This window comes from Varroa destructor, unplaced genomic scaffold (genome assembly GCF_002443255.2).
Source record: "Varroa destructor unplaced genomic scaffold, Vdes_3.0 BEIS01000002.1, whole genome shotgun sequence".
NCBI classification, from domain to species: Eukaryota; Metazoa; Arthropoda; class Arachnida; order Mesostigmata; family Varroidae; genus Varroa; species Varroa destructor.
The window spans coordinates 28,549,954-28,577,704 of NW_019211455.1; the positions used below are offsets into that span (position 1 = coordinate 28,549,954).

The 27,751-nt window shown below is 39.2% G+C and overlaps 2 protein-coding genes and 1 long non-coding RNA gene across 14 annotated transcripts; 1 reads left to right on the forward strand and 2 right to left on the reverse strand.

Annotated features, from left to right (window-relative positions):
- Positions 1-151: 151 nt before the first annotated feature.
- LOC111243884 (anoctamin-1-like) lies at positions 152-21,345 on the reverse strand. 4 transcript variants are annotated; one of them, XM_086980968.1, is made up of 16 exons: positions 20,605-21,345; positions 7,862-8,001; positions 7,479-7,589; positions 7,036-7,137; positions 5,717-5,779; positions 5,316-5,333; positions 4,486-4,610; positions 3,813-4,226; positions 3,347-3,535; positions 2,939-3,187; positions 2,553-2,816; positions 2,197-2,401; positions 1,647-1,947; positions 1,310-1,508; positions 947-1,094; positions 152-708 (listed from the first exon to the last, which is right to left on the reverse strand). In XM_086980968.1, the coding sequence occupies exons 2-16, from the start codon at positions 7,880-7,882 to the stop codon at positions 538-540; spliced, it is 2,580 nt and encodes an 859-aa protein (XP_086837094.1). In that variant the 5' UTR covers positions 7,883-8,001; positions 20,605-21,345; the 3' UTR covers positions 152-537. The 4 variants fall into 4 exon arrangements, with proteins under 4 accessions (XP_086837094.1, XP_022645885.1, XP_022645886.1 ...); XM_022790150.2 differs by lacking the exon at positions 20,605-21,345 and adding an exon at positions 16,598-16,739; XM_022790151.2 differs by lacking the exons at positions 5,316-5,333; positions 20,605-21,345 and adding an exon at positions 16,598-16,739.
- Positions 7,996-26,696, forward strand: LOC111243886 (uncharacterized). Of its 9 annotated transcripts, none has more exons than XR_015321843.1 (5): positions 7,996-8,222; positions 15,252-15,395; positions 18,548-18,857; positions 19,398-19,478; positions 20,014-21,496. It is a non-coding gene; the product is annotated as an uncharacterized LOC111243886 (long non-coding RNA). The 9 variants fall into 9 exon arrangements; XR_015321845.1 differs by lacking the exon at positions 7,996-8,222 and adding an exon at positions 12,406-12,631; XR_015321844.1 differs by lacking the exon at positions 7,996-8,222 and adding an exon at positions 12,846-13,383.
- LOC111243885 (transmembrane protein 50B) lies at positions 23,345-26,752 on the reverse strand. The gene is made up of 4 exons (XM_022790153.2): positions 26,612-26,752; positions 25,663-25,807; positions 24,510-24,684; positions 23,345-24,127 (listed from the first exon to the last, which is right to left on the reverse strand). The coding sequence occupies exons 1-4, from the start codon at positions 26,705-26,707 to the stop codon at positions 24,076-24,078; spliced, it is 468 nt and encodes a 155-aa protein (XP_022645888.1). The 5' UTR covers positions 26,708-26,752; the 3' UTR covers positions 23,345-24,075.
- Between the last annotated feature and the right edge of the window lie 999 nt (positions 26,753-27,751).

Here is a 27,751-nt window from a genome sequence, read left to right on the forward strand (position 1 = left end):
TATTATTATTATTTTTATTGCTGAAAAAATCCTTTTTGGCACGAAGATGTTACACGGGATTCCTGGGAATGTTTCTATTAAATGATCTATATTAACATTATCTTCACGTCTACAATCCGTGAATAATCTAGATAGGAAAAGAGGTCCAAAGTTAAAGGTGACAGAACTTCTTTTATGACCCAACAATGTGACATTCGTTAACAAATGCTACATAAAGCACACACAGACCTTACTTTACGAACTTTAACTACTCATTTAGTTGGAATTTATCTTGAATTATCTTGGAATAATATCATTTCAAATGGCGTCGTCTATCAATATTGTGTCGTATCTGATTAGTTCGAACTCGGCAGCTAAAGAGCACTTATCAATGCTATCGTCTTCGTTACCGTAAACTGAATTAAATTACTTTTGCTCGTCCATTCACGTACGTTCTCACGTCTAAATTTCGGTGTTTCGGTAATAAACGAGGCGTGCGTGACAGTTCCCGTGTAAAACCAAAGCCAGTTGATTGTGTATGCGATCTCCATTGCCGTCTTATCCGGATAATGTTCTGTGCAGGGTTTTTTCCTGTTGCCTCCTTTTAAGTTCCTGTAGAATGATGAGCTCGTTGGTGAGCCGGTTGTCCTCGCGAATCTTTTCACGGATCGAGCGTGGGATGTCAGGGATCAGCCAGCGAATTAATGTCGTCAAAATCACAATAACGTTCTACAATGGCATTGGGAGGAACAGAAAACATTATAATTAAAAGCGTATGGTGGGAATTATCCAGCGATTTTTCTTGACAGCTTATACAAGAGAATTCCAAGTTCGAAAAAAAAAGTGGTGGAAGATGACGGCATCGAACATGCGGCTAAGCAATGAACTTCTTACCTCAGCTTAACGGTTTGTCCTAATCATAGTTCACATAAGCTCGACTAGAAAAAGACCCAGCAGAAGTGTTTACCTCAAATATGATAACGAACAACAGCCTCCACACAAAGATCTCCCAGAAAACAATAGTTCGTTTATAAGTACGGTTATCGTCCCATGGCGGCGTGCGGTAATCCGAATACCGGCAAAATGTTGAATTGCCAAGCAATTCAGACTTTTTTCTGTAGTTGAAAAAACATAAAAACAAATAAAACACTTAATGCCGATGACCATGGACATAGCATCAAATAATGAATCGATTTGGCATTTTGGCTATAGAAGTTACTGCTGAACCAACTGCTACAGGGTTTAATCTTGTGTTGAGAAAAATCGGTTGCATTACTACAAAGGCATGGGAAAATCGATAATACTTCTCAAACAAAGGAAAACCACTCACTTGTGTTTTACGTTGGGGCCATAATGGTTTGTGTCAAATGTGGACAGGGTGAAGTTGACGTATCCAAATAGATCGTGGTTTGGGTTGTACTTGAGCATATAATACAGTCGAGGGATGAGCTCCGAGGTAAATGCTATGATTACGGCATTGCTAAGGACGGCGAGCTTGCCTAACACGTCTAGTATTCTATACCATACTCCTGAAATTTGTACAAGTACGCATTCGCTGATCAGGATAAATTAATATCTAATAGTGGAGCTGAATGCAAATGTTGCACAAAATAAAATCACCTCTTGACGCTTTTCTACTAGAAAGAGGTACTTCACTCTTTGCCTACCAATATCTTTCACACGCTGCCCGACAGGCCTTCGAAACTGGTTCAGTAGTTTCTTCGCGTCAAGTCGAATCTCAAAGATGTTGTTGATTAAGGCGAACAGTGGCGCAACAGGGAACGCAGCAACAAAAAGTGTCACAAATCCATACTGTAGGATTATTTCGAGGTACTCAAAAAATAGGCCAGTTTGGCCCATTTCAGGAAGGCAATAATCGCGCTCCCACGGTCTTTCGTCATCGACGTCAGCTCCGTCGGCCGTCATCTTCTGCTGAGCGGCATCTTCATCTAGGTTGATATCAATGTACTAGGTTTGTGACAAAGACAAAAAAATAAAGATAATTGTACAAACTATTAAAGAGTCGACCATTAGCGAGCAAAACTATACGCAGCTCATGGTATACAAGAAGCAACTAATCAATATGGTGCTATAAATATAAGTATTCTATATGATTCTATAAGGAATGACTAAAACGAGCGATACACTTAGACAGACTTCATACAACATCGAACGCCGCAAACTATTATTCGTTCGGCGGCAGAGTGCACTACTAACAATAGTTCGCTTCCTGATGCCTTTTTTCTGCAGCATCCTCATGAAGGCGGGCCAGAAGAATTCGTAGATAGCTGAAAATGCCTGCTTGCCGATCATAATAACAGCTAGCTGGATAGACAATTCCTGAAAGCATCCTCCAGTTCCACAAACTTCCTGCTGGTAGGAACCCAATACATAGTTGTACTTCCCGGGTCGGCCCACGAATCTAAAAGGTTGCACACGAGCAGGTAATTAATCGAAAGGTGTGACAGCCCACCAAATGATTTCGAGCCCGAAATTTATTTAGTAGGTTTAAATCTTATATAAGCTGCTCAGCAAAAGTAGCAAATAGATGAAAAAATCAACTGCTAACTTACTTTCCTTTGAAGAGTGCGATGTAAAATATGGACGAATAGCAGTTGACAAATTGCAGAAGATACATTTTCAGAGTAAGCGAATCATCATATTCACTTTGTGTGCGCGGCATTTCCATATCGGTTAGCTTGACGGCTAGTCGCGAGTAGAGCATATTGAAACCGATGATACACATCAGGTTAAGAAAGGCAGCCGTTGATGATACAATGACCGGCGTATAGACGTCGTCGCCCCCTTTAAGAGCGAGCGCCGCTCGTAACGTCATCCTGTAAATGTAGGAGCGTGTAGTTGTCATTTAAGGATACTTGGCTTCATCGTTTACTACTAAACTTAATATAATAATGGTACGTAAGTGCTTGAAGGACAAAAAAGCCTTAAGCGTGTTTACCTATAAAGGATGACTCCAATCGCAGCCGATATACAGAGCAGCACTGCAAGGAGAATGACGGATACAGAGAAAATCGTATAGGGAAGCTTTCGTCGCCAAAATTGCGGTTTGAAACGATCCGAGTAACCCCCGTCGTCTAAGAGCTTTTTTTTGAGGGCGGTCATCTTAGCAACGTACTCTGGTCGGGAGTTCTCTTCCAGCGTGTCGAAGCCACTTAGGTCCCATTGATACGTAATTCGACTAGAGTATCTGTAAGTTGTAGGTAATTTTGAATTTTAGTAACCGTCGAAACGGAAACGTTTACCAAATGCGAATTCAAGGGGGATGACGGGTGCACAAACGGCAAAAAAAGGACCATTGAAGAGGGCATTAACCGCTCTGTTCTACAGGAACAGCAGCACTTCTTACCTTTTCCAGAGTTCCAAAAAAGCCGCACTCCAGAGGGCCATAAAGATACTGAAACAAACCGTTGCCGCATTGTCGAATAGATACGTCATCATTGAGTGTTTACAATTCTCCTTCAGTTGCCAGTACTCACAACCGTCATCGCAGCTCGGGCACATCACGATATTCTTGTCATTGATGCACACGTCAAGCCTGTTCAGATATGTATAGAAATGATTGACAAAAAAGAGTGAGCGAAACAAGGTTGTCATTAATTCAACCCGGCAGCTATACTACAAGTGCTACAGATGAGGAATATTATTTATATTGTTCCAACAATTTCTTTCAGCATACTATAATATGAGCATATTGCATAGAAATCGCTCTCTATGAGTGCCCTACAGCAGCCTACAATGAATCACTTTGATTGTAAACTAAGTTTTTAAACAAAAAAAAAAAATAAATCCGCTGCAAGGAAACACTAACTTACGTGGGAGCGTTGGTCTTCACTGTCATGATGCCGTATGCAAAACATAATATCCCGACGAATGATGCTGGAATTAGCATGTAAGTATAAAAACCCAGCCAGGCGAAATACAGTCCAACCTTAATACCGAAATATCGTCGAATATCGTCCAGCGGCTGGTTTTGGAACGTCGAAAATATCGATGCCCACTCTGAAAGTAGACGGTTTCTCAACGAATTGTCATTTTCCGTGTTTGAACCTTCATGTACTGGATAGGCGGCCAAATACGTCAGATCGGCTAAAAGACGATTGATGCCAAAATCGTACGTGTCATCACCCTGCGTACGCGAAAATGTCTTGCGTTGGAGGACATAGTTGACGATTTGAGATCGCTGTGCCGAAGTGAAGAACTCTTCCTTTACTTCGGGAATGTCGAAACTGTCGACCGACATTTAAACAAGCATTGGCAGAAAGGGAAAACTTGATAAGTGAGATGCTAAAATGGATGGTCGACCTTTATTTCTACTGTTTCTCTTATATCTCAATCTGTGAAGGATTCGCCAAAGCGCTTTCAGAAGGCAATTTGCTGATATAACTAATGCAAAATGGCTAATAACTGTTTCAAAAATATCGGCTATAATCTTTTTCTTTGGTCGGTTATCATACCTACTGCGCTAAGAACCAACAACATATTTACAGATACTCCCTGGTTTTCGAAAATGTGACGGCAAATTGTTTGTGCATCATCTTCTTCGTGGGCCTCGGCTGGAGACTGAGTCTTGATGCTGCCAGTGCTTTTTCATTTTCCTCATTTTCACCAATCTGCTCCCAGTCCAGTCATCGGACCGTAACACGGAATTTGCCGACAGTTGAGCGTATCAGCCACCAGACAAGCGTATCAAAAGTGAATCCTGAATTTACTCATCAATGGTAGACTCACGAAGTGATTAAGTATCATCAATTATCTAAAGAAGGAGCTGGTCTATTAATGTTAATATATGCATTTTTGTCTGAAGTTCGATCTCCTTTCGTCCTGTTATTGAGCTCAGTTTGATGCCGTACCCTAGATATATAGTATGGGATCAATTCGCTGGTATAGTAGCAGCTGGATACGGAACGCAAAAAACCATTCTGTAAGGCTAAACGGGACGGTGAGGACGGTGAACGGAAGACGTATGAACGACGAGAATCAAGTGCTAAATCGTTGTGATTACACTACTAGAAAACAATAGTGTTCGTTAATTATGAATAGGAGACTACCATTTATCGAGGTACTGATTATTGATTGGGTAAATGGCAGTAAAAAAAAAAGCATTCAAATATTAATTTTAGATGAGAAAGGAAAACGAAACTAGAGCAAGCAGTGCTTTCCGTATAAGCTAGCCATTTTGAGTTATAGCTTTCACATTGTATACTTTGTCTAGCAATTATTCTGATAAGTACTTTGTCAATTAGATGTAGTGCATGCGCGGCAAGATAAAGAAGAGTGGTACATATATATATATATATATATATATATATACATACCAATAGATGCCCCTCACGCTGCAGAATAAGACATTAAGAAGTTAGTACGGCCCGCTTCATCACAATGCCATATGATTATCTAGCTAAGTATGACTGTGCACAGGTAACACAAAATGTTAGAAAGCCATTACATTACTAGCGTTGTATTTGTTTTAGAACACTATTTCACCAAATAGAATTAAACGGACAATTCTGTTCCTATGCAACGAAAAAATCAGGTAAAGTGTTATTGAGTGAGCTAATGATATTAATTTTATGTATGTACACGATAAATTAAATCAAATGAGCACACATTATAAAGATTTCAACAAAGGAAATAGATTAGTCCACAGGATGAAAGGAGCCATAAGGAGGTAAACAGCGGTCAGGATAACTCACAGATGGCGATTTCTAGTACAAACCTGTTTAGGCGATTGGCTAATGTTTTCAATGATAGCTTCCCACTCCTGTCTTCTGAGGCAGCTCTGTTCAGGAGAAGGACGGCAACACAGAGGATGACGCGAGCAAAGGATGGCGAGACATGAGGATAACAACACATAATTTCCTTGTGGTTAAGTACAAATACCTTGGGAATCATGCCGCCCCACTAGTTACAAGGAAAGCATCGGTTACTACTAGGAAGTAAGCCGAAAAAGAGACCAGCGAAATAGATGAACTGGCTAATGAAAAGTTTGGCAAAAAACGAATACAGAAAAAGAAAGATAAAGACAAGTCGAAACGAATAGTGAGTGGGCGGCCACAGCGATTTGTAATTTCATGTGGAAAACAATTACAAACAAAAAAAAAAAACAACGAGATAGATTGCTATAATTTAGAGACGGCAGAAGCTTGCTGACAAAGAAGACACGTAATCAAGACAAAATCAATCCCTAGGTAAATGTGACCTTCACAATTAGACGTATTGATTGCGGAACAGCAAACGTTCTGCATGCTAATATCGCCTATCATCGCTGAGGGTGAGTTATTTGCATTTGTTCCGAATTAGGCGTCCAAATCCTCGATCTGACTAATTCACACGTCATACAACATTAGCATCAGTCAGTAGATACGAAACAACAACGACTTCGTCCCCAGCGCCACGTTAGTATCTTCGTTCACACAGCATACGTGCATTAAGATGTACCCACAGTTCGACATATTGGACTACGGTGAGGTTTTTTTTTTCTTCAAACATATCTATCCGTCATATTTTGAGAGTGGCGAACAGCGCACTGAACTGGAAAAATACAATACACTCTTTCTCTGTACATAAATTGCATTTAAGTGTTAGCCTCTACATTATATGAACTATATAAGATACGCCGTCATAATGGCCTAAGCACTATATGAAAATATATACATAATGATGTAAAACATCCGAGGATTTTCTCAATGAACCACAGATCGTTATTCCTGTGAATATTTTGAATCAAACGAAATGACGATAGATTTTGATGCATTTGTGTTATCTTAACCTATTTTTTTAGCTTGACCCTTATACGTTGTGTGAGTACATATCTATCTACTAATTCATTCGTATATCTGAAGTCAATATATGGTCCTCACGGGGTATTCCTACGTGACCGTGTAGCAAGACTAGTTGATCTGCATGACTAGTGAATAGATGAAACCGGATTACGTTAGTCGATTGACCAGTGACGATCCTATGCGATAAGATATATGATCCGATAAATATGGCTGCTCTGACAATCAAATAAGCGAAAAGGAGGGACACGCTCACCTCTTTGACGGGCATTTTGAATCGCATCACTTCAGCGTACGTACTGAGAACCTCCCATGGTGCACTTATTTTGATAAACATCAACCCTCCACGAGATAGACTCTGAAAGGTAATCATATCATAGCTTCGTGAGAGCTGGCGTGTTGAAGCTCTCTACACGTTTGGGTTTATCGATGATCCTTTTTTGCCACTTATCTGACAACCATCTGAGTTCTGGCCAGCTGGCTCATTCAAGAAGCAGGCATTGCCTCGAATTTGTTTCAGCAATGGTCAACTATTTAATCCTGCGCTAAATTAATCTCCGGCGATTTTATCTGCTGGTCAAAAAATGCTTCCAGAACAGGCATGACTAAAATCAACCCACTAAGTCGTCGACATTTTAGTGGATTGCTACTACAGTCCACTAATTCGAAACGTGGTGCACCATCCATTTGTTTACGTACCGACTGTGCATAGTCGAGCTTGAGCCCTGCCCGGATCAACTCCTGTTCATAGATGTCTCTTTTTTTCTGTCCAATTTTACTTGTCGGATCATACGCGAGAACAAAGTCCACCTGAATTGAAATGTGTTAGTTAGAAATGCGTGTATACCACCAGCTGCACATTGTGAAGGTGACACGGTCGACTTGGGGAGATTGGTTGATTGTTGTGTAACTAATAGGTTGCGCAGTACTCGTACAAGGATCTTGGCTGTTCTACACTTTGCACATATGAGTAACAGTGACGCCGATTTGCGACAAGGGCCACAAGTATCATTAAGCCATAGGCGACCATGTTAAGTGTTTGTTATAATACATATGTTATAGTTGACTTCATATGTTCTTGCCTTTGAGTATCCGTCGGACATGTAGCACACTCCAGGCTGCTTTAGTCGCTTCGGCCTTTTACGCTGCGACTGTGGCACGTATTCCGCAGTGAGCGTCTCATGCAGAATATCTTCAAGCGGGCCTTTAGCTACCGTCTCGTCTGAAATATTCGGCCACGATAGAAACATACGGTAAAATTCGAAGACCACTAGCGACGCTGCCGATCATTGAGCGAACCGTACAATGCCTTCTATCTTATATGTGTGCTATTGACGGCGACGCCAGCAACGACGACTATCCGGTATTAGCTCGAAAGGAGGCTGTGGCACTTCTTGAAGATGTATTAAGTTACAAAATCAACAGTATATAGATATGTCACATGTAAGTAAGCTACAGTTCTGATTAATCATCCACCTGCCCTGAGTTTAGTGTCCTGTAAAAGCAGATTTAGTAACTGTGACACCTAAAGAATATAAAGAAGCGCACCTCGGTGCAAACTTATAGAGTGAAGTTGCTATTCATATGCTGTCCTAGATTGCCTCAAATTAAATAGGTCGATAAAGGAAACAAATAGAATACGACTGATTCAGCAACATTTACATCAGATATGTGAAAATATATATTATATAGCTAGAATACACATTGATAGTTTGTTTCATGGTTACGAACATCGACATTTACTACTGCTCCTATGTAATAGCCATTTATTTCATGACACTGTACGTACGGCGCACACTAATTAAAGATGTCTTATTTACAACTATTTCTCACAACAGATAGGCTCAGGATTGCTTTATTATCACTACCAAAACGAATGGTAGTTTTCCAGTGACGTGAAATCTCGAGTACTCGACGTGTAATATCCGGGGTACTCAAAAGGCCGAAAGAAATCCAAGACAACGTTTTTCAGTACTGAAGCATTTTCATCCACCTCACATTTTGGAAAAGTGAATTTGTCACCCCACTTTAGCGTTTGGTACGTGTTATTGGACACTAGATGTTTCCCAAGAACCACAATATTTAATCAACCATTGAGCTGTCGGTCGCTTCTAAACGAACGCGTGGATAGTAAATGCCGCTTGGTCCAAGCCAACTGCTAAAGGTCAATCTTCTGTTGTGACGACGATCAGTCGCTATTTATTAGACACTATTGTAAAGCAGAACAGCCGGGAACCACTGTAACCTTCTACCTCAATGTCTTCTAAGCCGATGGAAACCGCAAAAGCAGTACTGCGCATGCCTGAATATACATAGATTTTCTATACACGTAGATTTCTATTTAAGAAGCAATCGATAATGTCCATATAGCCCAGAATCGTTCGACCTATTGAAACAAAACAGTGCAAGAACGGTTTTAGCCAGAAATTGAAAACGGCATAACTATTTTCGCCGTAATTTATATCGCTATTTGCCTAGTAAATAATACACATATTTGGTACATACACGTTTTGGGAAATGCCCTCAGGGTGGACAAAAAGAAAGTACATATTATGACATGTGCAAAGAAGAGACACGGACTAAGGTAAGAGGCTGCAATCAGCCGAGTTCTCTGTGGTGTGATTTAATTATAGACAATTTGCCCGTTGTTACCTGAATTTAGAAAAGTATCGTCAACCGTTTTTTGTGAAGCGTTTCTGGCGTTAACTCGTGTGAAAATTGGCGAAATCACTATTTCAAAAAAAAACACCCTATTCATCAGTGAGTCGTCCAAGGGCAAATCTACCGTAGTACTCGTGACTAAAGCAACTTCTTCCTTGACTTTCGCATTCGTAGGGGAAAACAGACATGATCATACAACAAACCATACATAACCATCATACAACAAAGAAGTTGAAGATATCTACCTTAGCACCCTATATCAGAGTGCTCTTGTCCTCGATCCTTTTTGGTTCGAGCCAATTAATAATAACAACAATAAAGTTAACAAAAAACTTATGAAACGACTCTCGACACAACACATAAATCGCAAAAGGGTCTACTAATAATATTATTATTACTTTATTGCACCTCAGGAACATTATTTATAACAATGGAATTCTGATCCAGTGCTCTGACGAATTTTACTAGAAAGCGTCTGCTCACCGATAGAGGAGACTGCAGCTCATAATCTGATAAATGATGCGTCTGACGTGGGTCCCGTTTAAACGAACAATCCTCCTTGACATGATGCGAATAACTTCGCAAAAGTGTCTTGCAACAACGTTGCGTTCACCTGATCGGGAAGTTCGTCTTTGTTCCGGAAGTTACATAATTTAGTGGCCTCACATCAATGTCGTTACGGATACTAGGGACTCACCGTTATGATACATCCGCGAAATCGCATAGTCATATAGAATCACTCTGAGCAAGACATATTGAAAAGGGAGTCAATTGTCTAGCGACTATGTCTCGGTGAAGACAAGTTAGGTCCTACACTGAAATCTTTGACGAAAGCTAAATTGAAACGGTACGTTTTCGATCGATACTATACATCCGTATTGGATGTGTAACAGCTGCAACTGATCAGCAGTAATCAATAGCTTCCTTATTGTCTTCGCAAGTGCATCGTTTGTAGCATCACAGTTATCGAAACTTCGGACGACTTGGTTGTCAATAGTAGTGTCGTTACAACTGCTGGGGTCGTCTTCTTCAGTGAGGCCATGATCGATCTGTTGCCTAAAAACTGATCAGTTCCACCCAACAAATACCCTTTGACAATGTCACGGGTCGGGCAGCTGGCTGGGCGAGCATTCGTAGCCGACTACGTTATCTCAGCAAGCTGTCTGGTCCCGTGCCGAAATCTTGTTTATTAGAACATTGGTTTATTAGAACGACCTTAGACAAATTCGATTTTTGGGTCCGAGAGTTTGCGTTCCGTTAATTCGGCGGGTTCTGTAAATGTCAGCTTGATTGATTCTTATATCATCTGTTATTATCATCGTGATCGGTTTTATATGTCAGATAGAACGCACTTAGGCTGCGTATATTACTAGTGAAACTAAAAATATATGAGATAGCAGCAAAAAAATCGGATAATTTTCCTTAAGCTGCTAAACTCATTCAAATATTGAAACTTTTCGATGAGCGATCTCCAATGATCTGATAATAACAACTCACTAAGCTGCCCATATATATGCAAGACGAGTGACAAATTTTCGAAGACCTATCAAAAATCTGCTTTCGGATAGATAGTATACAGCGTAACATAACAAGTACAAACAATGAATGAGTAGCGTCACATTTTCGAAAACCGCCTGCGCGGGGGTGCCACATAACTGAGCGACAAATACGGTTCTGCTGTACAAATACACACGGTTATGCAAAAAAAAAGCTTCGCACCACAAATACAACGAAAATCACTATATCATGACGTAATTATAAAACGTTATGCAAACTATCCTTGTCATAATGGCCAGAAGCAATAGGTCCCTATCCGCAGCGTTCCATAATGTTCATTTGATAAACTCAGCATATAACATTTATGGAAACTGTTATTAATTAAATTCCTTATGATTTTCTTATCTCTGGAAGAACAATTGTAAAAATTTAGGAAAGCGACAATAGTTGTAGACCTATAAGGATCTGATACATTCGATGCGATCGTTTTTAGCTTTTAATCGTTGGGGAATCGTGTATCCCCTCCCTGTTAGCAGAAGTGCACTATTTGGGCATACTGTATATGCAGCCTCTTCAGTTACCAATATAAGTAGACAAATTTTTTTTGTAGCATGTAACAAGCTGTAGGGTATCTGCGTCCATCTCGAAAATACCAAAAACAAAATTTCTTCAAGTGTGTGCCTCGCTCAGCGGAATGATTGTGATCGACGAACGAGTCAAGATGCTGTAACTCATTAAATTTTGTTGACCCGAAGCTTTCACATTGCGATCTGTTGAAAGTAAACATCTAGGCATCATGACAGGTTTTATTTGGTCTTTGAGTTGGTAGGTCTATTCGGAACGAAGACACCAACGGTCAAAGTAGCAGCGTACCGTTTCGCTATCTTTCAGCTCTATACGGCTCATTAGTGAATGATAGAATTAACTCAGAAATACTGAATGGCTATGAATCCATCTCCAAAACATTCCAGAAAGCACATTAAGCTCAAAATCATATATCAGTTATGTGCGTCTCAAGGGTTCGCACAACTTAACCTTCTGTACGGTCTAACACTATGAATGAGATAACAGGACTATACTTAATTAATACGTATATATTTCCTGACATGTGGACCCCTTATTATTTATTAGGGTCCGCTGATACAAAGCATCCTCTTCTATTTCGCGTGTCAATGTAAGCATTTAGCAGCCTATCTACTCTCTAGAAACGAGCGCAATTTCCTGCATCACGTACGAGTACCGTTCAGCCAACAAATGCAAATACACACACAATTGTCACTTGTAAAAGAAGCCATGTTATTGTGTGACGGTCCCTGAAAGGATCGCGAATCAAAAGGCCATTCTTATCCGTTTTCCTCAAAGGCAAAATGAGGGGGGTCGATGATGTCATTGTCGTCGCCGGCGCACGGCCGACCTAAACGGGTCCATCATATTACTCATAACGGAAATCTATCCAGTATGTGGCCGTTTTCATAGAACTTTGGACGCAAACTGAAACAGCCGTTTGGAAACATTTTCGCGTAAGGCAATGGCCATCAAAGCAAATCAGCTGTAACATATGGCATAAACTCAGTAGGAAAACATATTACGAAGTAATTGCATAAAAGTGATTGAACTGACTCATAATGAGGTCATCGTATTAGACAAGTGGCATTTGGATTGAGTCTATTGGCTGCCCGCTATAGCTTACATTGGTGAGTTCGTTCGTTCAGCCGCGCATGATCGGGATAGAGCTCGGTATCGATGTACACTATTGTTTCGCAGACTAATTAATCGGCCCAGCATGGCAGCACAAAAGTATCAGAGCATAGCAGGTTCCCGTACCACAATACGAGTATGAATAGTTGCCTGGAGTGGCCAATTATCTATATGTCAATACTGGCCAAATGGCCTGCCAGGTAGATCTTTGAGAACCCAGTCAACTGAAATGTTGTTATTCAAACGGAGTGAATGCTGCCAGTGCTAACTATAGAACCCCGTTACAATTATTATACAAGAGTAATTATTCAACAGCATTCTCTTTCAGCAGTTCTGTCTTAGCGGAGCGTAGAAGGCATAGTTTTTCTTGGATATGTTCAATTAATATCATTAATTGTCCATTGTACAAACAAATTTTCTAAATTCTCCAATGACAACACAACAAGGAAAAACATGCGCATTTTTCGTATAGAGCCTGGCTAAAAAAAAAAAGAAGAAAAAACATCTGTAAGCTAAGGTTTATGTTACAGTTTGCCCGAAATGTCCTAATTATAGTAGTATTTTGTCACTGATAGACTCGATTCTGCCGCTGCTGCCAAGTAAAGTTGGCATGTCAACCGTGTCTTTGCAAGTGCCCTCTGCATAAAAGTAACCGTATCCTATGGTCTTGTGCTACGGAAGTCGCTGCTTCCGACCTATACTACAGCCATTCTTCTTTTGAGTGTGATCTTATGACCGGCCGATCGGGGTAAGAATTAAACATGTGACTATTAGTGAGTCATAAATATGCAAGCGCCGGTAAAGCACAAGCTTGTTTAAAGATAATGACCATGTAGGATCTGTGTGCGTTTATTATATTACTACGTTAGATATTACATTAGTCCCAGCGAAAAATTCTCGATCCGATAACAGTGAAGCCGTTATTTTATTTTAATAAAAGGTGATAAAATACACGTATATGGTTTAAATGTTTATATAGCAATACCGAAAATAGTTTTTCTTAAAATTCATAAACAAACATTTTTTTCAGTTTTAGCTTGCCAGACGTATTTTTCAACCGCGCCGTATTTTCCTACCTCATTTAACTCTAACAAAACTCTAAAAGTCACTGCAGTAATTGCGAATTGAACCTCTTTCTTTTATGGTCTTCCATCAGTGTTAGCTACTTACTCGTTATGTTTATCAGAGCTAACATACCGCCGCAGCCAGTTATTTACAAAATTGAATTTTAGTAATAAAAGCGTTCTTTAGATATATGCAAACATCAACGCATTGCACGAGGCTGTAGTTTTCCACTGATCAATGTGATTGTTTTGAAGTTTATTTTTTAGGTTAAAAATTACCCAGTTGACTGTGGTGCAGCCATATGTATGCGTATGTTTGTTGATGACTAATACTACCCGTAAATGCTTGCCCGTAACAGCACCTATTGCCTTATTCTAGGCAGCAAGAAGGGGAACAGTCTTCTAAATGAGCACTGGCTCAAGGTATTACATATATTTGAGTAGGCCTAATGTAACTAACAACACAAAGCTGACAGTCGTGTGGCTAGATATACTGCTGAGGGACTCGCAAAATCCCTAGATGATAACGCCACATTCATTGCCACAAAGTCCACTAGTCCACATATTATGTACTTGACTTATCCGTCCATTGGGGTAAGATCTACTAATGTCAGTTAAGTCGAAATAGGGGCGTGTTCATACTACGCTCATCAGAAGAAATCAAAATATATATATATATATATGTTTATTCTTTTTGCAAGCATATAAGCCTGTTCTAGCTGAAAAACCAGCCAATGTGTGGTTTATAAGCACGAGAAAAATGTGGGTTTCGAAAAAATGGCCCTTCCTATTTTATACTAGCCTACAAAGCGTTCTTACCTTTCAGTTTTCTCAGATAAACTACCACTGGGTTGCCAATACAGTTAATTTCCAGTGCCCACGGTAGCCAAAGCGTGCCTCTATTTGCTATTGAGAGTACACAAGGCCGTATAGATATGCGATATGCACTACTTTTTTTTTGGTTTTTTCTTTTAGTATTTTGTTGCTTAGGTGGATGCTAAATTAGTTTATCGGTGTCTGAGCAAAATATATGCGGTCAAGGGACGTTTTTTTAACTACATTCAGCATTACATTTTCTTGAGCGCTGTTATGATGAGAACATGGCGAAGCAACAAGGCGTTGAGCACAAATAAGAGATACATTTGAAAACAACGCGCAGTAGTGAGCGTTGTTGGACTATCCACATCCATAACTCAAGATCATTAGCAGCCTTCTTTGGCAGACGAAATATTGGATTGCTTGAAAAATTTTATTGTAGTTATTATAAAAAGGCTGCAACAGACTGCGTCGCCTTAGACAGAAGCTGGTATCAAAAATCAAAGCCAAGATATTGCCCCATCTGTTAGGACTACTCCTCTAACAGGGCCCTTTGGAAGTGTTGAGGAAGCGACATAAGCGGTTCTCAGTAAATTCGAATCGTTTTCGACTTTAAATTGTGACATTATTTAGACTGAACGCAAATTACCAGGAATGTATTACACTGCTAACAATATATCCTATTGGCTAAAATGTCTAGCTAACTCGCACGTTCATTCATTGTGTCCTATTACAGGAAAGAGTCATAGTTTCGTGAATGTCTACGTTCTATTTTTGCCATGGTCACGTTCACTAGTGATTACTACGTTGACCCGACACCTGACTGACCCGCAAAAGTACATGATGCTATCCTCTGGGATAACGAAGGCAATTAATAGAGGTTTATAATAACAATGTTCTCTATTAATTTAAGGGATTATTAAGAGAAATTTTTCTGATTATTAAGAGAGATTTATTCTGTTTAAGTAATTGCTAACTAATTACTAATTTAATTAATCACTAATTAGAAGAAGGATTAATAACAAACCTAAGTATGATTTTCCTTCGTTTGTCTTAGAAGATCATAGAGCTTAACTGAACTTCAACTATTACTATTTTAGTAAACTATACACTTTCTTTTATTTTAGTTATTTCTTTTATTATTATATTATTAGTTATTTCTTTTGATTTAGACATTGCTTGTATAGATAAAAGTTAGAATGAGATAAATGACAGCTTACATTTTTCTCCATGAATCTTCCTACGACTTTACCAGCTACGCCATATGTATGTTATGACACGTGCCTAATGTGTTACGTGACCGTCATCAATACCCAATATATATGAAGTGAGACTTTCGTTGCTGAGAATGGCTATTTTTTTTGTTTTTTTTTTATTAACGAACACTGTGCAAGCATAGAACTAGAAACAGCTTCGACAACAGAATCAATCAATCTGTATCATTCTCTCTTCACCAGGTGGAGAGTATTCTGACAAATGTTCTGTGTTTACACGCTTATAATTATCTACCGAAAGATCACCTTACTTATAACAACAAAAAACAGCCGGCGTCAACATTAGATTGCCTTGTACAAAATCGCTTATTCCAAAACAAGGATCACGTCGCAACCACCAAAGCTGGCGATATCTTCGGGTCTTATCCTTACAACATGTTTACCGAGCGTTTAGACCTATGGCCCCCGGCAATCTGTACGAGTACTATGAACCGCTGCTGATTATGACTTAACTTTGTTGGATAGATGAGGTGTCCAGGTTTCTGTTAGATTAGAACATAGATGATTTGTTTTGTTTGCCTCTATCCTCTCTCCTCTATATTCTCTCTACTAATCAATGTAGCTGGTTATCTGATAGACGGATTGATGTTTTTTAATCCTACATATTACCACTATTAGTGTATAATTATGCGTATTAGGCTGAAATGCAGGCTAACGCTGCGTTTATGTAGTGCTTATATTTCGTTAGAAGTCTTCTTTAGCCGATCTTCACATATTCATGGCAGTTTGCACTGAAGATGCGAATTCAGCCTACGCTGAACATTAACCAATGATTAACTTGACCGGCTAGGCTCTATTGTAAACTTACCAAGTTCCACTTCGAACATGTTGATGCCGGTTGTTGAAGAATCCAATTGAGTTTGTATTTTCATGAAGATCGGTGTGTCCTTCAATCATTAAATTCCATAGTGGAAGCTAGATCAGCCCGCCGACAGCCTTGGCATCATCGCATCGGCGTTGCTGCAACGTGCAAAAGTGACATCATCACAGAGCACTTAGAGAGTCTCGACTACTAGTTGCACATCCCCATTCCCCAGATCTCACAATCACTTTTCCACGTTATCCATAGTTCACTTGTTTCTGACTTCTGAGGAACTGAGTTGCCTCTACCTCGGATATTCCTATAGTTCCACAGATCAGAACCAAACGCAAAAGAATTAACGATACGGATTTTGCTGATATGTATAGGTATATGAGAAGATGACGGCGTATAGGGCTCGATCAGTGCCCAGATACCCAGAGCTGAAAAACAATCCGTGCCGCTGGTCGACTGGTTCGTGAGGTGGTCAGCAAGCTAGCATATGTGAGCGTGCATGCGCGTGCGCAATTAAGTCGATAATGTGGACGTATTGTCTTGCGAACCGCTACGATTGGTTGTTGGATCACAATGTTACACAGCGCAGCACGCGGCAACTCGATTCTATTGTTTGTGTAATTCTACTACTACCTAACGGCAAGACAACGGTTGCTGTGACTGTGACCAAGTCCGAACAATCGAGACAGCTTAGCGGGTCGCCAGTGTGATATTCGGTCTGCTGTGTTTTCCAGCGATTTCTTCTACTAGTGCAAAGTCTTTCTTGTCCGACTTTGCAATAGCAACTACAACTCCGTTCGTCGTACACGGACTAGCCAACAACATGCAACAGCTAGCCGTGTGCTGAAGCGTTTTTCCCTGCTAGCTGAAGATGATGGCGCTTATCTGAGGTAAGAGATGGTCGCAGCAGTTGCGGTGGTACCGGGTCGCTGGCGAGGGAAGTAGCCTTGCAGCAGACAAAAGTCTGTTGGGTTGCGCTGCAATTATATGAAAATAACTATACAGCAACGGCGGGGAGCACGCCAGCTAATACCGGCACTCGTGGCCAAAAGCGGTCCGCCGAAAACGAAAGATACGTAGGATTCGATTGGAGATATTGACCCCTTCGCGGAAAACACGGCGGCTGAATACGTGAAGTTCTGTAGTTTTTGTATGACTACGTAGGAAAACAACGGTTTGTTTGGTACCATGAACACAGAAAGACCAGGTCTACAACCATAAAGGTACAGGAGAATTGTTATTTATATGTTAATTGATGCTAATGAACTACAGTCGTTTTATGACCGCTGTACAGTGATCGAAAATGAACGAAATAATTCCTGTTGCTAAAACGGCTCGTCCAATATCTAAAAGCTCATCATGAGAACACAGAAACGAATGTGTGATGACGCGCGTGTCAATGGGCGCCTTTTAAATTTATGACGAAAATCTAATGTGCTTATACGATGCGTTCTACAAATAGTCTATTAGTCTTCAGTTCACCATTTTTGGATAAGTGCACCGACTGGAGAGACATTTCGAGTTTACTGCAAAAGCAGTCAGGCCGTATACAAATTCAGTTATCGCAGATCATAACATAACTCATGTTATTACGTCTGTCTGCGCTAATGTTTCACAGGTTAATCTGTCGTTGAAATCCACTAACTTTTTACACACTATCTGTCTTTTTACACACTGTCTGACTACCACACTAGTTACGTAGTAGCCAAAAAGAGGTATGCCTACGAAATCGCACACACACACATATATGTATGCGTACCTTACAGCTTTTCAGCTTTTTTCAGAACCTCCAATGGAGCTTCGCTTCTTAGTAACCGTTTTTGTGCTTTCCGTTTATGTGATATCTACCGATAAGTTACTGTGTCCTTTTGTAAGCACTCCGGCCACAACCGCTGTTGATCAGGTTCACTCTTTATAGGCCGTTATAACGGGTTTGCTTTTCAGACCTGCACTGTACGAGCTCCGATTTCAACAGCGAAAGGAACAGAGAATCAGAAGAGGATGCACTATTGCGAGGACCAATACGACATGAATTATCACCGATTGTGCACTTACGCGATAGATCTTCCTTGAACTCAGACCGAGTTGTTTGGTTCGTCGCTTAGCATGAACACCGATCGGCAAGATTGAAGTCGACCGTGCCCTGACTAACTGACATTAAAGAGGTGGCAAACGAAAAGCGCGTGAGGACAAAATGTAGATCTCGAAGCACAGCGAGTTCAATGGCAGACAGTTCATCCGCCACTCGCCACAGGTATGAGATAGGCCGGTCTGGCATAGCTAGAAAGCAAAAAGAAAGTCCACTAACGTCACAGGCTTGTTGGCGAGCTACAGATAACAAGCCAAAATAGTGACTATAACAATATCAATATGGTACCGATAGAGTACACTTGCCAACTGATCCATAAATTCATCTACCTTGCTACTATTAAAATATATTAGTTGAACAAAATGTATCGGTATAAACAAGTAATCCTTCAATGGCGCACGAAAACGACATCTGCCAATCGTTGCCAACTTGCTCGAATCCAAGTTGTCAAATGCCACCTGTCCGACGACATAAATATCTGTCAATATATCACAGTGAGTGAATTTTAAATGTTGGTGAGGTAAGAGGCACTAGAAAACTTTGAATATGGGCTCCAGAACATGATCTCATTATGCATCATTTCGACAAAGCGAGATTGTCACCGTAATTATTTATACCATGACGAACGAGCGGCTACATAAGCGTGTGCGCAGTAATAAACTAATAGTAACTTCAAAGTTATCTGTCGTTCATTTCATAACCCAGCAATAGAATCTCGGCCATTTGGAACTTGAAGCTTGTCCTCTGTTGCCCCGGCATAACACACACAAGCACTAAATGCATAAGGTAAGCATACAATACATCCATTAGAAACTAGCGCTAAATAAGCAACAGCATTGCCGGCAATGGTAGCAAGATATGAACGTGAGAAAACATATTCACCTTTTGCTGTCTTCAAACAAATTTCTATAATTTGTTCTAATCAAATAATTAGTTATCATATTTATTAAATATTGACATTTACATTTATTTAATTAATATGTGAAGTAAATTGAACAAAAAAGAAAATACAGCCGCACTAAGGGCGGTAAAACAAGTCTGCTAAATAGCGAAAATTCGACGTGTTGCATCTACCATGAATTTATAATAAACTCAAAAGCGTAACAAATCCAAACATCATATCTTCATTTCATCGGTAAAACAACATAGGGCATTCTCTCCATTGTAGTTTGCGAATTTTATGGTGATCTTTCGTTAATGCGTTGGTCGAAACAATGACAAATTCGATTTACGTACTGTATACGCCGTATACGTACTGTATATATATATAATAATACCACTTGTGAATCTGATTTTTTACTAATCATTTAATAATTTTCAGTAAAATATACGTGAGCTAAAATTTGGTGTTCCTGCCAGGGCTCGAACCTGGGACCTTCCGCGTGTTAGGCGGATGTGATAACCGCTACACCACGGTAACAGCCGATATTTCTCCCCGGTGCGTCAGATCAACCTTCGGAAATAAAACGATACGTCCCCTTCTAACAATCAAGCCTAAACGGTTAGTGAATCAAAGACGTTGGCGCAGCCTCATCTTATACGCATATACTTTTCAAAAAAGCTCTCATTGAGGTACTTGTCAAGGCTCATATACAGCTCCATTGTTCTTTGTTTTACTAGACTGATATTGCGTAGCAAATCCCACCTAACCGTCACAAGATGCGTTCAACACTGGCTAATTCAAAACGATATAACAATCAAGCTAAGTTTCCAGCAATGACACGGTCACAGTATAGCGAGCCTTTAATTTGCTGAACATCAACGGAACAGATAAAGCAAAAACATATGCTTTCCAGGTCCTGTTGCAATTCGAGGGCCCAAATACACAACGAACATCTGCTTTTTTGTTTTTGAAAGTTTTTGAAAGTGACGCAGAACTAGCTACTTTGCCACACTTAACATTAACACTTACGGAAACAGCATTAACAAACAAGATCCAGGAAATCCGGTACAATCTAGCCTACATGGCTCCACCTCAAGACTCACTGCAGCCGGCGCCGACCAAATGAACTCTCTCAGAACTTCCTCCCTTCTATTCGATATTCTTGCCCACAGGGCCCATTCAATTTCGAATGCTTATTTAAGGTGGATTTTAACGGAAACTGCTAGTGAAAACACCCTTGCACTTGTTTCCCATATGGTCATGAGAAATGTGCAAAACTTTTATATGTGGCACGATCGCATATAGCCGACCGCGATTTTGTTTAGCTGGGCTATGGGGAAGAGAGGTAGAAAGTGACTAGTACGCTTATTTACTAACAGCGTTCAATGGATGTTGAGTGACGGCATGGAGATAGCACACCCTTTCCGTATGGTGCAAAAGTACGTGCAGATTTCTAGTATCCTTCCAAGGGGACGCCCACGAGACACGATTCTCATGAGAACAGTTTCAGCTAAGCTACTGGACAACATATAATTATTGTATTTTTTTTATATGGTTGAAAGACTCGCCGGTTAACTGACTTCATTGACTAGCTCGATCTCCGCCAACGATATGTGCTGCACAACATATGTGAATTGAAATTAAAATTGAAATAATAATATATGCACGCTTCATTGCCGTGCCAAACATACATATAACAAGCCATGAAATACAGATTCCGCTAGATGTTTACAAATCTGTGTGCACAGCTTCTGGATACTATGTCAAAGAAGTTACAGGTAATTACTGAAACAAAAATATGTTATATCCAGTAGATAAGCCGATATTAACATTGGAATGACTAATAGACCAGTTCCCATAAATGTTCGATTTAAAAAAAATAAATAAATTTGGTAGCAAATATATAATGGATAATAACATATCTGTCAGCACGGTAGTGCCCCTGTCTTTCTTTCGAGTAGCATCTAAGCCTGACGTCACTCCTGCCGGTAGTGAACCGCTGACGAATAAAAGATCATGTATTCAGTATCACATCATCCATCTCTGGATGCGGTTGTTAATTATTAGGACATAGGAGATATTTGGCAAAAGTAATATAAAGCTCGTATACCGTGGTGCTCCACTCTTTGAGAGTGCGCACGTTAATTTCTCAGGTCTGTCCTTAGATTTCTGAATGATGACTAAGAGTTAGCGGTTTTATTCTACAAAACAGACCCGACTAGTACTGTCCAGTTTTTCTGAGCTTAACCATTATTATCTATAGGTCACATTCTTCGTTGCTGAAAGAGTGTCTGGCCTTCAGTTTTGGAAAACGTGTGATGAATATATGAACTTCAGGATCTGCCTTCAATAAATACCTTCGCATGTTGGTGTCTGTAGAAACGAGCTGTCTAATAGAATCGGTCGAAGTGGACTTCCAAAACACCAGGACCCAATTCATATTATTTCTAGTAGCAGTCGAAAAGTAACACAACTTGCACAGAGGAGAAGCTGTGAGAAACAAAAATGGAGTTAAAAAGTTGTTTCAAAAGCTCTTTTTTTTTAGAGAAACGATAGAAATCCGAATGCTGCTGCACCGTACTTTCGCGGTTTGTAAGTATTAAAAAAACAACTGAGATTTTTCACCGCTTACAATGTGCGGAGGGTCGCACTAACAGCACACAAAGCCCAATCAATATAATCAAAGCGTCCAGAAACCCTCTGTGTGAAGTGCATGAAGTATTATGTTTATTTGAATGTCGTAAAAATTCGAAGGACAATGAGATGAGTTGCGACTTGTGTAAGGAAGATCGGCGGCTCGCATGAGTTCGTATGGGGGGTGCAGGGTCTCTGTCTCCTTTTGTCTGATTCTATTTTTTTACTAAATGAGTAACCTCCACTGGAAAGGAATTACGTTTAAACGAGCTGTTTCATTTATAGGGTGTTACAAATATGGTATACTCTAATATAGCACATATAAGCAAATTATATACACATACGATGCAATTATTGGAATTATACATACGCATCATAAACTTATGTAACATTTTTTTATTCTGGTTATTATTTATTATGAGCAGATAAATAAAAGTAATAATGAATTTTATACGAATTGAAACCAATTGCCTTATAACAGTTTAGTAGTCCTGGTCATAACGAAGTTTTAGCCATTTTCCCAACAGATAAACGTTTGCTTACTAAATTTGGCACAGTTAGAAGCGAGTCGCAAGTTTGAGCTTTAAATAATATTTTTATATTTGTTTTGAAAAGGAAAGAACTCTATCCGCTTGCTTCAGAATCAAAACCGATATGGACTCTTGAAGTAAATTTCGAGTTAGGGTTTATCTTCAGTACCTTAGTATGAGCTTAAGATTTTTCCTTATACATTTTTCAGTAACCAATTCAATTCAAATTCGTTATTATATTTAAAAAAAGACCCTAAACTGAGCATCGATGTCTTGGATTCTTCCAATGGCGTCTATTTAATAACCATTACGCTTTTATAGCAACAAAGAACCTGGCAGTAAAGCAACGGACTTAAGATTCTTCTTTCAAAACTAAACATAAGTATATATAAATATAAATATAAACTTAAGTAAAATACATACAACGTATATCCAACTCAGGCATCCCCCAGTCCCAAAGCTAATATATATTAACAATAAGAAGACACAGAGAGACTATCATCTATTTCACTCATCTGTATCAGGTATGGAAGAGACCCAAAATATTTCAATTCAATGCTTGTTTTATTTAATTTTATTGGTTATGTGACGAAATACAAGTCGTAGCAGAATCAGTAGACAATCGGCGTCATTTATTACAAACCTACCAAATATACAGTTGATTAATAATGATTTCTACTCTTTTTTTAACTGCATTCCAAGTTTCTATGTTTGTCATTAGTGTTGTTGCTTGTAACTCATTCATGTTTTCAACGTTATATATAATAATGGCAATATTAAAAGTCATAATGCTAAATATTTATTAAATAGGATAATATTATAAAACATATTCACAGTAAGTATTCGCACGACACTCTTCGTCAGTTTGCTTATGCCATCCTTATTCCATTAGTTAGCGTAAACTAATGGCTTTGTGACGCAGTTGAGATGATTCTTTTTTCCACGCCATTGCTTTTTGTCAATGGCGCCCCAGGTCTGATCGTGATCTCTTTCCGACTCTAGTAGGGACCTTTGTCTACGTTCCTAAAAGGCTTGATGAGCCGAGTGCTCCTTAACGTTAATCTATTTAAATAAAATATGTGTATACATGTTAAACCGTCTATTCACATAAATTTTTGACAAATACCAAACCGTGTTCGAACACGATCATTTTCGACCATGCTCGGACTCTATAAACTTGAAAATTTGAATTTTTTTTTAAATAAAATTAATCAGTTTATAATAATAACAATAAACAGTCTCCTCCTCGTTCATTAAAGAATCGTTCTTGCTTAGTGTTTGATTCACTAGGTGTGCAATGGCAATAAGAAAAATTTCTATAGAGAGATGCTGTTATCTAGGATCCCCACGAATCCGATTCCTTACGACCAAACTTGAAAGCCATCGAGCTGGAATGTCACAGATCATTACGAACCAATAAGGACACTAAGAATAAGAATGTATAAATTCAGTATTACGACCTATGTACCACTCTAGCTTTTTTTCTCATCTATCTGTTTATATTGATAATTATTTTGATATTGATAATGATAATATATTGATAATTAAAAATATATATTGAAAAGAAAAACAGAACAAGGTTGGTTATGATCAGTTAGAACAAATACACACTCACACATATACGAATGGACAGATATGTATACAGATGTTTACAGCGCAGTAGAATACAGCGAGCCAAAATAGAATTATTCTAATAGTGGGTGTATATTTTTCATGAAAAAATAGCCGAAATGCATAATGAAGAAGATAGACTGCAGATTATCTAGATACCTGGCAAAGATGAATGCATTTTGCAGGAACACAGATAACGAAGTAGAATAGAAGTTTGTCGCGACTAAAATCCAACTTGAGCCAAGCAGTGCTGCGAAGCCGAGTACGAAGCCAATAAAGAGCCAGACGCGGGCCCCCGCCGGGCCGCAGACGCCATTCGTGAACACCCTTTCACCTGTCGAAAATATAGCGCACATTAAGTAGATAATCTTGCATGAGATCAGACACACTAGCAATCGACACCAGAACTCATTGCGATATTGTGAAGTTCGCCTTATTTTGACGATCCTTAGTGAAGTACCAATCTACTCTAAAGAAATGCTATAATCTCACAATTGCCATTTGTATATGGCACTCGAATAAGTGAAATGAACAGAAAACAGGGACTGCAACTAGATCCAAGCGGATTTTCGATTAGACTGAATTTAGACGAGAAATACAGATTACAAATGGGTATCAAAATTTTCTCAGTATCATATTGGGTCGAACTAAAACACTCGAAATTTTCTTGGGTAACTCAAAGCCAAGGTATGATTCTGTTATTTAGGGAGAACATTACGTGGTGTACACCATGACGTTTATCGTTTCGTGACATGACCTATTAAAACCCAAGATGTTGACATCCTAGCAAATCAAAGGTCTACATAAAAAGCAGTAGTTACTGATAATCGTAGATCAGCACATGACACTACTAGTGCTTCCCCGAACCCCAAAAAAAATTTTTAAGGAGCTAATCTGTAAATTCCGTTTACGGACACGAACACTATCAGTGCTTTAGTAGCCACTAAATTCAGGCCGTTCTCTCTATAAGCCTTAATTGGCACTTCGTTTATTACTATTATATTTCGACTTAAGGAGGTACTTTTTCACTCAATGCAGGGCTGGAAGACGAACTCCTTACTGCCTCTCTTTTGCTTGTTCTTCGTCTTCCCTAAGCTCAATCATTTCTGCCATATACCTAGAGGTTGCTGCGCAAATTTTTTTTCATCCTGAGGCATCTACACGTTTACACGATGTCACTTGTAAAAGAATGCCTTAGTACGAATTAATCTATTTACATATACATGGTAGCAAGTAGAAATTGTAGTTCCAGAGAAAAATTGCCGAAAAATTGAAGCGCTGGCCTGATTTTAAAGCAGCTTAGCCGCCTCACCTCTGACTTGTGCGTTCGACACGACATTGACCATAATGAGACTAAGCGTCGAAATCACGCCGATTGTATGGTACGCGTGATTCAACTCAGCCGACGATGGATGCCGAGCTGCGCAGTCGATCATGATCCACCAGCCAATCGCAAACTAGCGCAACATACGACAAAGGGAGTACAATTAGAACAGTGAACCGAAAAAATACCACAATGCATATACATCCCTATATGTAAATATTGTCAAGGTGTTTATCTATTAGAAAGTTAATATAATGGCCATTAAGTAGGCATTTAAAGAAATATCTGTATAATGAAATCACATTATAACTGTGTATTATTTATTATTATAACAGATTTTATTACCATTCTCTACTATTTTCAATAGCTTGTAATAAAATACAATATTCATGTTCATAAAGTTGAAAATTATGTTTATTGAGGTAGATATGATTTATAGAACAAGTTGGTTACTATAAATCGGATAGTTTTCTCTTAGTGAATCAACCTATATTCAGCAAAAAGGGATCTACTATTTTGATCCATGCATTTTGATTGCATCATAACCATAAATTCATTCAATTAAAACTTATATACTATATACGAACATTCTTTCAATTAAATATAGTTTTATAGTATTGCACATAGTGGTCGATAAGCACTTCGATCATAAAAGTACTCAGCACTGACCCAGTACAAACTTGACGTCGTTTACACCTATTGCAACATTATAACAGGATAATCACAGCAGCTCCTATAGAATTGTCACAAGTGTTTCAATGATATTCATCAATATCTATATATATACATATATATAATTACGTAAAGACTGTTTTGATCATAATTCTAACAATGTATCTCACAAGTGACTGTGATGGCAATCTTGCCTACTTTGATCTATTTCAGTCTAACACCTTGAGCGTCTACGTAGATACAAATTATTCGAAATCACAGTTACCAGTGATCCAGCTACAACTGAATAGACTGCGTTTCGACGATCGGTAAAATCTAGCCACTCGGGCCGATTGCAAGGCATATGGAGGCATCCAGACATCCTGACGATTACAGGGCTGAGTCTACTCCTCAATGCTTACGATTCACCGGTACTGGCTAAACTGGCTGAATCAAATAACATCAATGGTGTGCGACAAGCGGCTCGCGTACGTCCCCTAAAAGGGTATCAAGTCAAAGCGCAACATTATAAACATAATCTAACGTTTGCTCTATGTCTAATAACTGGCTCGAAAAGTCTATAGGTACTTAGGCTTGTGGTATGCTTGTCGCATACTTGATAAAAAAAATTTCATCGCTTTTATAATTAATCTTTGTACGCAGTGGTTATCAACCAGTTTAGCATTTGATTTGCGCAAATATTAGTTATCGTTAACTTTTTATGTCTCTAAAATCATGGAAAATATTGTGAAGCTTAGGGGGTCAATAAGGTGTCGGTGGTTCTGACATGCGTCCTCAAATTAGGGGTCGCCATAGCAACGACCCTAATAGAAGTATCCGGAATTTCGAAGACTTCAGTTAAAATATTTGATAACTGCAACCTACAACGATAATTTAGGATTATCGTTAAAAGTTACCACGTACGACTCACGTACGAGTCTCAAACAAAGTATTAGACATTCAACTGCAGAGTGTCTGTGTGTGAGCGAACATTCCATCTAAAGTAAGCAAAAAAGTATATCGGCTAAGTGCAAAGCTCATTCTTACACAGGAAAAGCTTGCATTGACTATAAAGAAAAGATCAAAAATATTTACGAAACATAAGATTCTTAAATCTAGCAGTATTTAGATTTTAGAATGAATGGATAGGTATTTATTATGCACTTTTGCTACATTTGTCGATTGCAAAGTTGCTCACAAAAGCAGCACTTTCACCTGGTGAAATAGCTAGTATATTCATTTTGGAAGGAGCTGATTCAGCATTGATCTCATAAACGTCATCCACCGTCGTTATAGTGGAAACATAATTTACTATGCAATATACACAGAAAGCCATGGTAAGAGGTCATCGTCATAAAACCAGATCGCAAACCCTTTGGGAGAACTCACCTTGAAAAGAACTCTCTTTCCAGAGTAATTCAGAGCC

Bases quoted from the DNA above. Each gene is read 5' to 3' on its own strand.
- LOC111243884 (XM_022790150.2), bottom strand. From the start codon at position 16,661: ATGAAAATACAAACTCAATTGGATTCTTCAACAACCGGCATCAACATG. The intron at 7,590-7,861 runs GCAAGAACATAT...ATTTCAATTCAG, and splicing joins TGTCCGACGGATACTCAAAG to GTGGACTTTGTTCTCGCGTA. The intron at 5,780-7,035 runs GTGAGCGTGTCC...TCTCCTGAACAG, and splicing joins TCAAAATGCCCGTCAAAGAG to AGCTGCCTCAGAAGACAGGA.
- LOC111243885 (XM_022790153.2), bottom strand. From the start codon at position 26,707: ATGTCTGGATGCCTCCATATGCCTTGCAATCGGCCCGAGTGGCTAGAT. The intron at 25,808-26,611 runs GTAACTGTGATT...ATGTTGCGCTAG, and splicing joins CAGTTGTAGCTGGATCACTG to TTTGCGATTGGCTGGTGGAT. The intron at 24,128-24,509 runs GTATCTAGATAA...GTGACATTCCAG, and splicing joins AATGCATTCATCTTTGCCAG to CTCGATGGCTTTCAAGTTTG.